Source organism: Pristiophorus japonicus, chromosome 8 (assembly GCF_044704955.1).
Source record: "Pristiophorus japonicus isolate sPriJap1 chromosome 8, sPriJap1.hap1, whole genome shotgun sequence".
Lineage (NCBI taxonomy): Eukaryota > Metazoa > Chordata > Chondrichthyes > Pristiophoridae > Pristiophorus > Pristiophorus japonicus.
The window spans coordinates 198,484,008-198,497,184 of record NC_091984.1 but is presented as its reverse complement, the minus strand read 5'-3'; the positions used below and the strand labels follow the sequence as shown (position 1 = coordinate 198,497,184).

At 42.9% G+C, this 13,177-nt stretch overlaps 1 protein-coding gene across 1 annotated transcript in view; it reads left to right on the top strand.

The window, feature by feature from the left end:
• Positions 1-13,177, top strand: part of cfap73 (cilia and flagella associated protein 73) — a 56,675-nt gene that overhangs the window by 34,510 nt on the left and 8,988 nt on the right. Inside the window, exons 5-7 of the mRNA XM_070886328.1 lie at positions 6,492-6,692; positions 8,584-8,805; positions 11,058-11,213. Coding sequence (XP_070742429.1) covers positions 6,492-6,692; positions 8,584-8,805; positions 11,058-11,213 — 579 coding nt within the window. The remainder of the gene's footprint in view (positions 1-6,491; positions 6,693-8,583; positions 8,806-11,057; positions 11,214-13,177) is intronic.

Sequence of the window (13,177 nt, the reverse complement as noted above, 5' to 3'; positions counted from 1 at the left end):
AGGAAGTAGTGTCTCAAACGAGCGTACTATGCTTAAACAAAGGGGACTACAGTGGGATGAGGGAAGAGTTGGCTAAAGTAGACTGGAAACACAGACTAAACGGTGGCACAATTGAGGAACAGTGGAGGACTTTTAAGGAGCTTTCATGGTGCTCAACAAAAATATATTCCAGTGAAAAAGAAGGGCGGTAAGAGAAGGGATAACCAGCCATGGATAACCAAGGAAATAAAGGAGAGTATCAAATTAAAAACCAATGCGTATAAGGTGGCCAAGGTTAGTGAGAAAATAGAAGATTGGGAAAATTTTAAACAACAGCAAAGAATGACTTAAGAAAGCAATAAAGAAAGGAAAGATAGATTACGAAGGTAAACTTGCGCAAAACATAAAAACGGATAGTAAAAGCTTTTACAGATATATAAAACGGAAAAGAGTGACTAAAGTAAATGTTGGTCCCTTAGAAGATGAGAAGGTGGATTTAATAATGGGAAATGTGGAAATGGCTGAGACCTTAAACAATTATTTTGCTTCGGTCTTCACAGTGGAAGACACAAAAACCATGCCAAAAATTGCTGGTCACAGGAATGTGGGAAGGGAGGACCTTGAGACAATCACTATCACTAGGGGGGTAGTGCTGAACAGGCTAATTGGACTGAAGGTGGACAAGTCCCCTGGTCCTGATGAAATGCATCCCAGGGTATTAAAAGAGATGGCGGAAGTTAAAGCAGATGCATTCGTTATAATCTACCAAAATTCTCTGGACTCTGGGGAGGTACCAGCGGATTGGAAAGCAGCTAATGTAACGCCTCTGTTTAAAAAAAGGGGGCAGACAAAAGACAGGTAACTATAGGCCGATTAGTTTAACATCTGTAGTGGGGAAAATGCTTGAAACTATCATTAAGGAAGAAATAGCGGGACATCTAGATAGGAATAGTGCAATCAAGCAGACACAGCATGGATTCATGAAGGGGAAATCATGTGTAACTAATTTACTGGAATTCTTTGAGGATATAACGAGCATGGTGGATAGAGGTGTACCGATGGATGTGGTGTATTTAGATTTTCAAAAGGCATTCGATAAGGTGCCACACAAGGTTACTGCAGAAGATAAAGGTACGTGGAGTCAGAGGAAATGTATTAGCATGGATCGAGAATTGGCTGGCTAACAGAAAGCAGAGAGTCGGGATAAATGGGTCCTTTTCGGGTTGGAAATCGGTGATTAGTGGTGTGCCACAGGGATCGGTGCTGGGACCACAACTGTTTACAATATATATAGATGACCTGGAAGAGGAGACAAAGTGTAGTGTAACAAAATTTGCAGATGACACAAAGATTAGTGGGAAAGCGAGTTGTGTAGAGGACACAGAGAGGCTGCAAAGAGATTTAGATAGGTTAAGCGAATGGTCTAAGGTTTGGCAGATGGAATACAATGTCGGAAAGTGTGAGGTCATCCACCTTGGGGGAAAAAATACAGTAAAAGGGAATATTATTTGAATGGGGAAAAATTACAACGTGCAGAGGGACCTGGGGGTCCTTGTGCATGAATCCCAAAAAGTTAGTTTGCAGGTGCAGCAGGTAATCAGGAAGGCGAATGGAATGTTGGCCTTCATTGCGAGAGGGATGGAGTACAATAGCAGGGAGGTCCTTCTGCAACTGTATAGGGTATTGGTGAGGCCGCACCTGGAGTACTGCGTGCAGTTTTTGTCACCTTACTTAAGGAAGGATATACTAGCTTTGGAGGGGGTACAGAGACGATTTACTAGACTGATTCCGGAGATGAGGGGGTTACCTTATGATGATAGATTGAGTAGACTGGGTCTTTACTCATTGGAGTTCAGAAGGATGAGGGGGGTGATCTTATAGAATCATTTAAAATAATGAAAAGGATGGACAAGATAGAGGCAGAGCGGTTGTTTCCACTGGTCGGGGAGACTAGAACTAGGGGGCACAGCCTCAAAATACGGGGGAGCCAATTTAAAACCGAGTTGAGAAAGAATTTCTTCTCCCAGAGGGTTGTGAATCTGTGGAATTCTCTGCCCAAGGAAGCAGTTGAGGCTAGTTCATTGAATGTATTCAAGTCGCAGATAGATAGATTTTTAACCAATATGGGAATTAAGGGTTACGGGGAGCGGGCGGGTAAGTGGAGCTGAGTCCACGGCCAGATCAGCCATGATCTTGTTGAATGGCGGAGCAGGCTCGAGGATCTAGATGGTCTACTCCTGTTCCTAATTCTTATGTTCTTATGAAACCCTTGCACCTGGTAAAAGCAGGCATAAGGGTTAAAATAACATTTTTAAAATGATTAAAACCATACACATACATTTTAAAATTAGGTCAGTTTTGACCTGTTTTAAAATGTTTAAATTAATTTTTCAAAAAATTACATTTTTATTCCAAATGGTTATTTAAAGGCTCTTTTTAATGAATTTTGTACATGGGAATATTTATTTTTATTTAAAGTGTGAATTCTTATTTATTTGAGGATTTCTAACATGATTATGGCGATTCTGTACGTAAATGGAATTTCCATAAGCATCTCCCTTTTTGATTGGTTGACCGGGCCCGCGTGATCCCAGGGACGTTTACGAACCATGTGCGCCCCTGGGATTCATGGGCCTTTACACAGGCATAGGCCTGAGAAGAGAACTCTCCACAGCTGTGGACCTGGAAGTAAGTACGGAAATATTTCGCAGGATAAGGGCCTATGAAAAAATATAATAAGAGAATAATAATTTTGCAGAATGGGTGTGTAATTGGCAAATGAAATTCAATATAGATAAGTGTGAGGTGGTGCATTTTGGTAGGAGAAAAAAAGAGGCAACATACCCCTTGGAAGCAAAGGGATCTAGGGGTGCAGATACAGAAATCATTAAAAGTAGCAATGCAGGTTAACAAGGCCATAAAAAATTCAAACACAGCACTGGGGTTCATTTCTAGAGAAATAGAATTGAAAAGCAGAAAAATTATGTTAAACTTGTATGGAACCTTGGTTAGACAGCACTTGGAGTACTGTGTATGCACAGTTCTGGTCTCTATATTTAAAAAAAAAGTATGGAGAGGCACTGGAGAAGGTGAAAGAGATAATTACAAGGATAATACCAGAACTGAGAAGCTATAATTATCAGGAAATACTGAACATGCTGAGGCTCTTTTTTCGCTAGAAAAGTGAAGGCTGAGATGGTGACTAAATAATGGTCTTTAAAATTATGATGGAGTTTGATAAAGTAGAAATAGAGTTGCTTCTGCTTGTGGGGAAATCCAGAACTAGAGGGCATGAATATAAGATGGTCACTAATTAATCCAGTAAGAAAGGCAGGCGAAGTTTCTTTATCCAGCGAGGTTAGAATGTGGAACTCAGAGTGGTTGAGGTGAATAGCATAGATGCATTTAAGGGGAAGTTCAATAAGTGCATGAGGGAGAAATCAATAGTAGGTTATGCTGATAGGGCAAGGTAAAATAGTGGGAGGAGGCTCGTGTGGGGCATAAACAAAGACATAGACCAGTTGGGCTGAGTAGCATGTTTCTGTGCTGTGAATTCTGTGTATTCTACCGCAAGCCAGAAAAGTTGAACTGAAGTTTTGAACCCACACCAACTCTGTGCAGTTCCATGGACGATCACATGAATGCACAGCTTAAATATGTTCCAGTGGTCAAACCCTTTAACGCTGGTGGGTTTTCAGTTGTGATTTTACAGGGGAGAAAGGGACATTTGAAAAATTCAGAATGATCCTGCAGTAACTACCCTTCAGACTGGGAAGTTATTGTAGGATTGTTCAGTAGCGGCCTTCATTCTTCTGCGGTCCATTTGGGCTTTTAAGCAGTTTAGGCATTTGGTCTTCTGAGTTCTATTGAGTCCACCTCTGGTTTCACTGCTCTAAGATAAGTTAAAGAGAGAGAGCTATCGCTGGCATGGTTATTTTAAGGTGCCAGCTGCAGGCACCTTGCTCCTATAAGGGGTTGGGAGCCTGTAACTATGGACATTTGAGTCGATCAGAAGGTCCACCATGTGTACTCCTGTTGTTTCCAGCATCACTGCCAGTTTTGGGTGATTGTGCAGAGAGAGACATGACTCCCGATCCCGCTATCCCCCTTTTTACGTTTTTATTTGGGGCCAATAAGGTTAGCCGGTCAACAGGGTCGCCAGAGGTCAATGGCAAAAGTTTTTTGATTGATTTTAAAGGCCATGCATCAAATGCTTTTGGCCGGACATGTGAGATATTTCTGAGTCAGGATCTGGCTGTGCACTTGCGGACCTGGTGATTCCCAAGTTGCATGTGGCAACTTTTATTTTGGAAGGGATGTGTCCCTCTTTTTAAATGATGGCTGGGAACATGCATTTAGGCCATCATTGGGATAGGGAAACTGTCTTTTATGCTCATCTTAAGTGAAGGAATACTTTGGAGTAGGAGACTTGGGCAAGGACCACCAACCCTGGTCCATTCAGTAGGCCTGAACTGGAGATGGCTAGCTGGATAATGTGGTTAAGAAGGCATACAGAATGCTAGTATTCTATGCCTCTGCTAATAAAGGCAAGAGCAGGGAGGTTATGCTTAAATTGTATAATACTCTGCTTAGGCCACAGCTGGAGTACTGCATGCAGTTCTGGTCACCATAATATAGAAAAGACATGATTGCACTAGAGAGGGTGCAGAGGAGATTTACTAGGATGTGGTACCCTTGTTTAAGAAGGGAGAAAGGAATAGGCTAAGTAATTACAGGCCTGTCAGCCTAACCTCAATGGTGGGAAAATGATTAGAAAAAATCCTGAAAGACAGGATAAATCTACATTTGGAAAAGCAAGGATAATTAGGGACAGTCAGTATGGATTTGTTAAGGGAAGATCATGTTTGACTAGCCTGATTCAATTTTTTGAGGCGGTAACCAGGAGGGTCAATGAGGGTATTGAGTACGATGTAGTGTACATGGACTTTAGCAAAGCTTTTGATACGGTCCCACATGGTAGACTGGTCATGAAGGTTAAAGCCCATGGGATCCAGGGCAAAGTGGCTAGTTGGATCCAAAATTGGCTTAGAGGTAGGAAGCAAAGGGTAATGGTTGATGGATGTTTTTCTGACTGGAAGGATGTTTCCAGTGGGGTTCTGCAGGGCTCAGTACTGGGTCCCTTGCTTTTTGTGGTGTATATATCAATGATCTAGATTTGAATATCGGGAATATGATTAAGAAGTTTTCAGATGACACTAAAATTGGCTGTGTGGTTGATAATGAAGAGGACAGTCACGGACTGCAGAGGATATCAATCTACTGGTCAGAACATTACAAATGGAATTTAATTTGGAGAAGTGTGAAGTAGTGCACTTTGGGAGGGCTAATAAGGAAAGGGTATACACATTAAGCGGTAGGCCACTTAAAAGTGTAGATAAACAAAGAAACCTTTGAGTGCTTGTCCACAGATCCCTGAATGTAGCAAGGTGGTTGAGAAGGCATACGTAATGCTTGCCTTTATTGGCTGAGGCATAAATACAAGAGCAATGAAGTTATGCTTAAATTGTATAATACTCTGGTTAAACCACAGCTGGAGTACTGCGTGCAGTTCTGGTCACTATTATAGGAAGGACGTGATTGCACTAGAGAGGATGCAGAGGAGATTTACTAGGAGGCTGCCTGGAATGGAGAATCTTAGCTATGAGGACAGGTTGGATAGGCTGGGTTTGTTCTCATTGGAACAAAGGAGGTTGAGAGGAGACCTCATTGAGGTGTACAAAATTTTGAGGGGCCTGGATATAGTGGATAGCAAGGGCCTATTTCCCTTGGTGGAGGGGTCAATTAAAAGGGGACATAGTTATAAGGTGGTTGGTGGAAGGTTCAGAGGGGATTTGAGGGGGGAGTTTCTTCATGCAGAGCGTTGTGGGGGTCTGGAACTCAGTGCCTGGAAGGGTGGTGGATGCAGGAACCCTCACCACATTTAAAAGGTGCTTGAAATGCCGTAACCTGCAGGGTTACAGACCTAGAGCTGGTAAGTGGGATTAGACTGGATAGCCTCTTGTTGGCTGGTGCAGATACGATGGTAAGTACTGCAATGAATGGAATACAACCAAGGTGATCTCCTGGACTAGTTTCGATCACCTGGATGGGTCGGAGAGGAATTTTCCCAGATTTTTTTTTCCCCAATTGGCCTGGGTTTTTATCTGGTTATTGCCTCTCAGGAGATCACATGGCTCCGGTTAGGGTAGAGTGTAGAATCTTTCGGTGCAAGGGGTGTCGCAGTTGTATGGGGCGGACTGGTTGAGCTGGGTGCTCTTTACCTTTCCGCCATTGTTCATAGGTATATATGTAACCTCGAGAGCTGTGTGGCTCTTTGTTGGCTGGCGCGGACACGATGGGCCGAAATAGCCTCCTCCTGCGCTGTGAATTTCTAGGTTTCTATGTAATTTAAAGATCTTTCAGGAGAAGATGGTCTATTCAAGCTACATTTTTATAGATGTGGCAGTAATTTGTGCACTAATGTCTATTGTTTTCCCTCTTCCCCTCCTAAGGAAAATAAAGCCAAGCAAACCAGAGCAAAGACTAAAATAGCTACGGAAACTGAACTAGCAAAACAGAAAAGGAAGGAAATTCTTAGACTTAAAGCAGAACTGGCATCTCTTATTAAGAAGAGGGAAAAATTGAAGGTGAAAGTGATGGTGCGCGCCATTTATCCAAACTTCTTGGAGAAAGTAATAAAAATATCAAATGAGGTAACTGTGGAAAAAAAATGTATTGCTTTAAACAATGCTTACATAAACGCTACATAAGAGTGTCAGCCGTGGCTCAGTGGGTAGCACACTCACCTCTGAATCAGAAGGTTGTGGGTTCAAGTCCCACTCCAGGGACTTGAGCACATAAATCTAGGCTAACACTCCAGTGCAGTGCTGAGGGAGTGCTGCACTGTCAGAGGTGCCGTGTTTCAGATGAGATGTTAAACCAAGGCCCCATCTGCTCTTTCAGCTGGACGTAAAAGATCCCTTGGCACTATTTCGAAGAACTTCAGGGGAGTTATTCCTGGTGTCCTGGTCAATATTTATCGCGGGGGCACTAACTACTTTTCACCCGGGCGTGGTGCCGCGAACAACTCCCGTTAAATTCATCACCAACGTCATCACCGTGTGCAGTGCCCCGTTAGTGCTCCAGACCCTAAATTGGGGATTACCCCCTGAAGCTGTTGTTGTCATTGCCTGGCACAGCTTCAGGGGGTATGAATTGGGTGGCCGCTCACGGGGCGCAAGTTAAAATGGAGATGTGGGCCTTTTTTTTTAATTCTTCTGATGTTGGCACTTTGAACACTGGGTCCATGTCACGATCGGACATTGCTTGAGTGCCAAGCTATTGGCACGGCACCCCCACTCACCGGTGGTCCTGATAGGACCCTTTCATTACTGCTGAGTTTGTAGCATGGGCCCCTCCCTATAATTCAGGGAAGAGCCCCTCTACGTGGCAGGGCTACACGGCCCAGTGCGGAACGCTGTGCCCCGTTCTAGACGCGTCCACCCCACTACCACCCCAGAAAGGAAGTGGATTGCGTTATTTTTCAATCTTCTTTTTGGGGCTGGTAACCCCAATTTCTCGCAAGCGGCGAGACTTCTGTGCCTGCGCCTGCGAGTGTTACCTCCTCCAAATGGAGCGCAACGGAATTTTTCACCCTTTATCTGCTCATTATTTCATTGCTGTTTGTGGGAGCTTGCTGTGCACAAATTGGCTGCTGCGTTTCCTACATTACAACAGTGACTATACTCCAAATGTACTTCATTGGCTGTAAAGCTCTTTGGGATGTCCGGTGTAAGTCTTTCTTTCTACTAGTAGACCATTTTGGCGGGGCATGTAACTTACACAGCCAACAATAGCTTGCAGTTTTATAGCACATCTAATGTATTAAAACATCCCAAAGCATGTCTCAGAGGAAAGAATAACCAGACACCAAGTAGTGCTGGGAGTAGGTGAAGACTAAAGGCAATGTCAAAGGGGTAGGTATTGGGAAGCCTTTTGAAGTAGTGGAGAGAGATAATAAAGTGGCGGGATAGAGGGAGCGTATTCCAGAGTATGGGGCTAAGCTGGCTAAATGGTCTGCTGCCAAAGATGGAGCAGAAGTAGAGGGGATGCAAAGGAGGCCAGAAGTGGAAGATTAGCGAGTGTGTGATGGAATATTGGTCTAAAGGAGGTAGGGAGGAGCAAGACCCTGGAGAGACTTGTAATTGATGGCAAGGATTTTGAAATCGTTGAGTTAGTGGATGGGGGAGTCTTTGAAGGTTAGCATGAATGGGGTAATAAAGGAGTGGGACTTAGTATGGGACAGGATGCAGGCAGCAAAGTTTTGGATGAGTTGCACTCTGTGTGAAAGGTGCAACTTGGAAGACCAGCAAATAGAGTATGGAGTAATCAAGTGTGAAGGTGGCAAAAGGCTGCTTAAACATTTAAATAGTGGGGGCAGAGATGAGTGATAGAGATAGAAATAAGCAGTCTTGGTGCTGGTGAGAAGTTAAGAGTGGTCCCTTTTTCAGATTGCTAAAAGTTTCATTAAATGCCAGATTTATTTTTTCTCCAGCTCTTTGTGATTGAAGGAACTGTTTCTGATAATCTATGTACTTTTCTAAGTTTCAGGATATCAGAATGGTGAACACTCGTTTTGAGACTTTGTTTATTACACATGACATTCTACTCAAAAAATACCAGGAAGACCAAGAAATCATAAAGAAAATGAAATCCGATCTACGTAACTTCATAAAAGAAAAGAACAATGATACTTTGAGGTACCATAATCTCCTGGCTTCACTACAATATCAGTTGGAAACAGCCAAGGATAAAACTTTAAAAGGGGTAGGTATTTACTAGCAATAAGCAAACCAACAAGAGCCAATTCCTCAGATCTCCGCTAACTGAATGCTATTGTTAGATGCCCACTAACTAACTCTTGAGATTTAAGATAAAAATCTGCAAAGAGAAGCTGAATTTATAAAATTTATACATTTAATTTCTCTTTTTACTCTGGTATAAAATGTTTATCATTGTGATAGATTTCTGTTTTTGTCTGAGTGCCACACACATTCCAGAAGCAGAGTTGGTCAGTTCATTTTAGATAGACCAGGGAAAGACATCTTCAAGGTTGTTCCAAAAGGCTTACCTGGTTAACTCTGATAACAGATCAGCTGTAATTCCACTAAGTAACCATGAAGCTCCAATTGTAAACTATAGTATATGCAGGAGTACAGACAGTAATGCATGCTGGCTTGACAAGAAGGGAAAATTCCACTTCAGCCAATAAAAAGTAAATTTTACCAATTATTGCTTTATTTTACCCCGTTGACCAAGACACGTACTGTTTTATGGTGATGAGATCAATATTGTGTAGAATACCTGCAAACAATTGTTAGAGAGGTGCATTGCAAAAGGTTATGTAGCCAAGGTTTTGTTGGTATTTGCTCATCAGCCATAAAACAAAGAGAAATTACAAACGCATTGGGATTTGGTGCGATTATTTTATAGGATATGACTGACTTGGTTCAGGGGTGCTAAAAGAACAACCAAATATCACAGGACTTTATTAAAGAGCTGGAGTAAAGTTCTTGTAATAAATAATAACCATGCTGACTTTTTAGCTAAATGTAACAGCATGGTCACACCTAGGGTGACTTGGTACAGCATAGAGGTAATTATAGGATATGGATTGTCGGAGGAGGGGGAAATGTAAAATGTAAATTTGCAACTTTTCCAAAGAAAGCAAAAGAAAATCAGTCCGTGAAGCCTGCTGGGATGTTCTCAAATGCCTTATAGTATCCAGATATTCATATACCTATACGATCACTGAAATAAAAAAAATATTTTAGGGGAAGGAAAGTCTAGATTATCATTTATTGCTCAAACCCCTTTGCAGTAAGAAAAAAATATCCACACAAATATATTTGTTAAATTTTTTAAATAGCTAAGCTATTTAGGAGTGAAATTAGGAAGCACTTTTTCATACAAAGAGTAGTGGGAATCTGGAACACTCCCCCAAAAGGCTTTGGATGCTGAGTCAATTGAAATTTTCAAGACTGACATCGATAGAATTTTGTTGGGTAAGGGTATCAAGGGATATGGAGCAAAGATGGCTAAATAGAGTTGAAGTACAGATCAGCCATGATCTACTTGAACAGGTTCAAGGGTCTCAATGGCTTACTCCTATTCCTATGTAACAATAGAAGAAAGGTCCTAGATTGATTTTCTAAACTACACACTATGGCCCGGATTTTGTGGTAGAAATAACAGTGAGGTTTTCAGCGCTCACTGTTACTAAGGAGTAAATCGGACAGCAATTTCCGGCATCTGTACATGCGCCGTTAAACGCGGAAATCAGGAAGTTGCTGTCCGAGTTGCTCTGCTCAACCAGAAGCTTTGCTACAGCGATACTTTGCTGAGAGATTCAGCATTCACATACATGCAACGGCATGAAGTTGTGGGGCTAACCCACTAAATACGCCAGAAAAAGTTACGGCTTGTCCATTCAAGTGTAAGTGAACTTTTAACAGTATGATAAGTCTTAACTACTGCCAAACAACCCCTCTGACCCTGAAATTATACTTTTAAAAGCATGGAGTTTCATACCCTCAAATTTTAATTATTGTTGGAGATTTTAAAAAAAAAATGTTAAACTTTTTTTCTCTTGGTCTCTTAATCCAAATCATTGTTTGTCTCATTTTGCTTTTTGTACATAATTTTGCTTTAAATATTTTAACTTCCACTTACTTGTTTAAACTCTGCGTAAGGATTTTTCAATCTGATTGGTTGAGGAGACACAACGTTGCTTTTCCTGTTCATACAGGTCCCAGACCTCTTGTAGAGGGTGCCACACTGTTTTGACTCTCTAATTAGCACAGATCGCAGTGTAACAGCCCTCAAAGTCTATGGCCAAGTGTAAGTGTAATGAATGGCACGAGCCATTCAATAGCTGCTGAGAGCAAAATCCGGGCCAATATTATTTCAACGGTATTTTTCCGGTATAAGATTTCAAATGTTTCTGTTGAAGACTATAATTAACTTGCTCAATGATTTGAAAAGAAACATTTTAATTGTACTGTTATCTAATTTAACAGGAATCCCTATGGGTACACATTCAAAATACAGCAGCCAAAAGGACACTTGTCTGGGGTATGACAAAAATGGCAATTTTTAACCTTTACATGCAATTTAAAAAAAAGGAAATGCGATATGACATCATAGCAGAGGACACAAATATGCAGCTTAATGCGGTATGTTGTAATAGTTATATATAGATCATATTCCTTTCTATCGTGGGTTCAAACTTTTTCCTGTGCTTTTACTACCAAATATTTTCCGAGTTTTCTGCTCTCTCGAATGTGCTGACTTATGTTGGGGTACAATTCCACCCTCCGGTGCCTTGCTTAAGTCAGCATTCTTCATGTAGGAATCTGGTGGTTATTAGCAGGCTGTTTTTTCCTTGCGGGGCATCACAGCTGAACCCAATAATATCATCACCAAATAGCCACATACCCGCAGTGGTCATTGGATAGTGATCAAGAATGGGCATCCTGGATGGTTTCCTCTTTCTCGCTGAAGTCAATTCTGAAATCCCTACCGCCAAACTTGACTGAAATCAGCTAACTCAGGACAGGAAACAAACTTAGGACTTTCATGTCTAGATTATTTTACCAACTGATTCATTGAAGGACTTGGCAAATATTCTTTTTTTCATCCTATTCATTCATAGGCGGTCCCTCGAACGAGGATGACTTGCTTCCACATGAGTTCACAGATGTTTCAATGAAGGACCCGATGTCCCGAACTCCAATTGAGGGGATGGAAGATGCCTGTGCATGGATTATTTTTAACGCGTGGTGACCGTTGCACATCAGCCATCACACGGGCTTGACAGAGCTAGGCCTTTATCCAGTGGCAAGGATTAACCAGGACGACTGGAGATCTGCTCTGCTGCACGGACCTAGCGCGTGCACACAACACAGTGTGGACAGGTCCATTCTGCCCCTGGGCCCTCGGCTCTTCTGGGCCCCGTACCCTCATTCGCCACACCTCCGCCACGATGTTCCAGGGCCCGGCGCTCCAGTTACAATTTCATCCAATGAAGGAGTACTGGTTATTGTGTTCCTAACACAGATGAGACTGCACACAGGGAGGTTAAAGTAACAGTGACCTCAGTCTTTATTAAAACACTCCAGAGTGAGAAACAAGCCTTAGGGGGCCGGCTTATATACAGTGCTCCCAAGGGATGCTGGGATCCCTTCAGACTTCAGGGGATGCGCTCCCTGGTGGCGGAATATGGGAGTACATGCTTTACAGATACACAACATCACTTTCCTCCCCCCCCCTCCCCCACCACCCCAAAGTCGAAGTGAAAACTATTTACAAGGTGAGGCGGTTGGGAGCCTTTCTTTCCCTGGTGAACCGCCTCGGTACAAATCTCTGTTCTGGTGTATTGGCTGTGTCCTTGCTGGGCTGGCATGTTGTTGGCCCTGCAGGGCTGCTGGGTGAGCCTGCCTTGCTGGGCTGTTCGGCGTGATGGGTTCAATTTCCTGGTCCGGGGTGGTGTCCTTGATCCTTTGGGTGTGTGTTGTTGGCTCGAAAAAGGTGGTGTCTGCTGTGGGTTGTTCAGGGCAGTCAATGAACGCAGCCTCGTTTGGTCCAGGTGCTTTCTGCAAATTTGTCCATTGTCTAGGTTGACTACAAATACCCTACTCCCTTCTTTAGCTATCACCGTGCCCGCGATCCACTTGGGACCCTGTCCATAGTTTAGCACATACACAGAGTCATTCAGATCAATTTCCTGTGACACAGTGGCGCGACCATCATTTACATTTTGTTGCTGCCACCTGCTCTCTACCTGATCATGCAGGTTGGGGTGAACCAGCGAGAGTCTGGTTTTAAGTGTCCTTTTCATGAGTAGCTCAGCCGGGGGCACCCCTGTGAACAAGTGGGGTCTCGTACGGTAGCTGAGCAGTACTCAGGACAGGCGGGTTTGTAGTGAGCCTTCTGTGACTCATTTAAGGCTCCATTGATTGTTTGTACTGCCCGCTCTGCCTGCCCATCGGAGGCTGGTTTAAACAGGGCCGAGGTGACAAGTTTGATCCCATTGTGGGTCATGAATTCTTTAAATTCGGCACTGGTGAACCATGGCCCGTTGTCACTGACCAGTATGTCAGGCAGGCAGTGGGTGGCAAACATGGCCCTCAGACTTTCA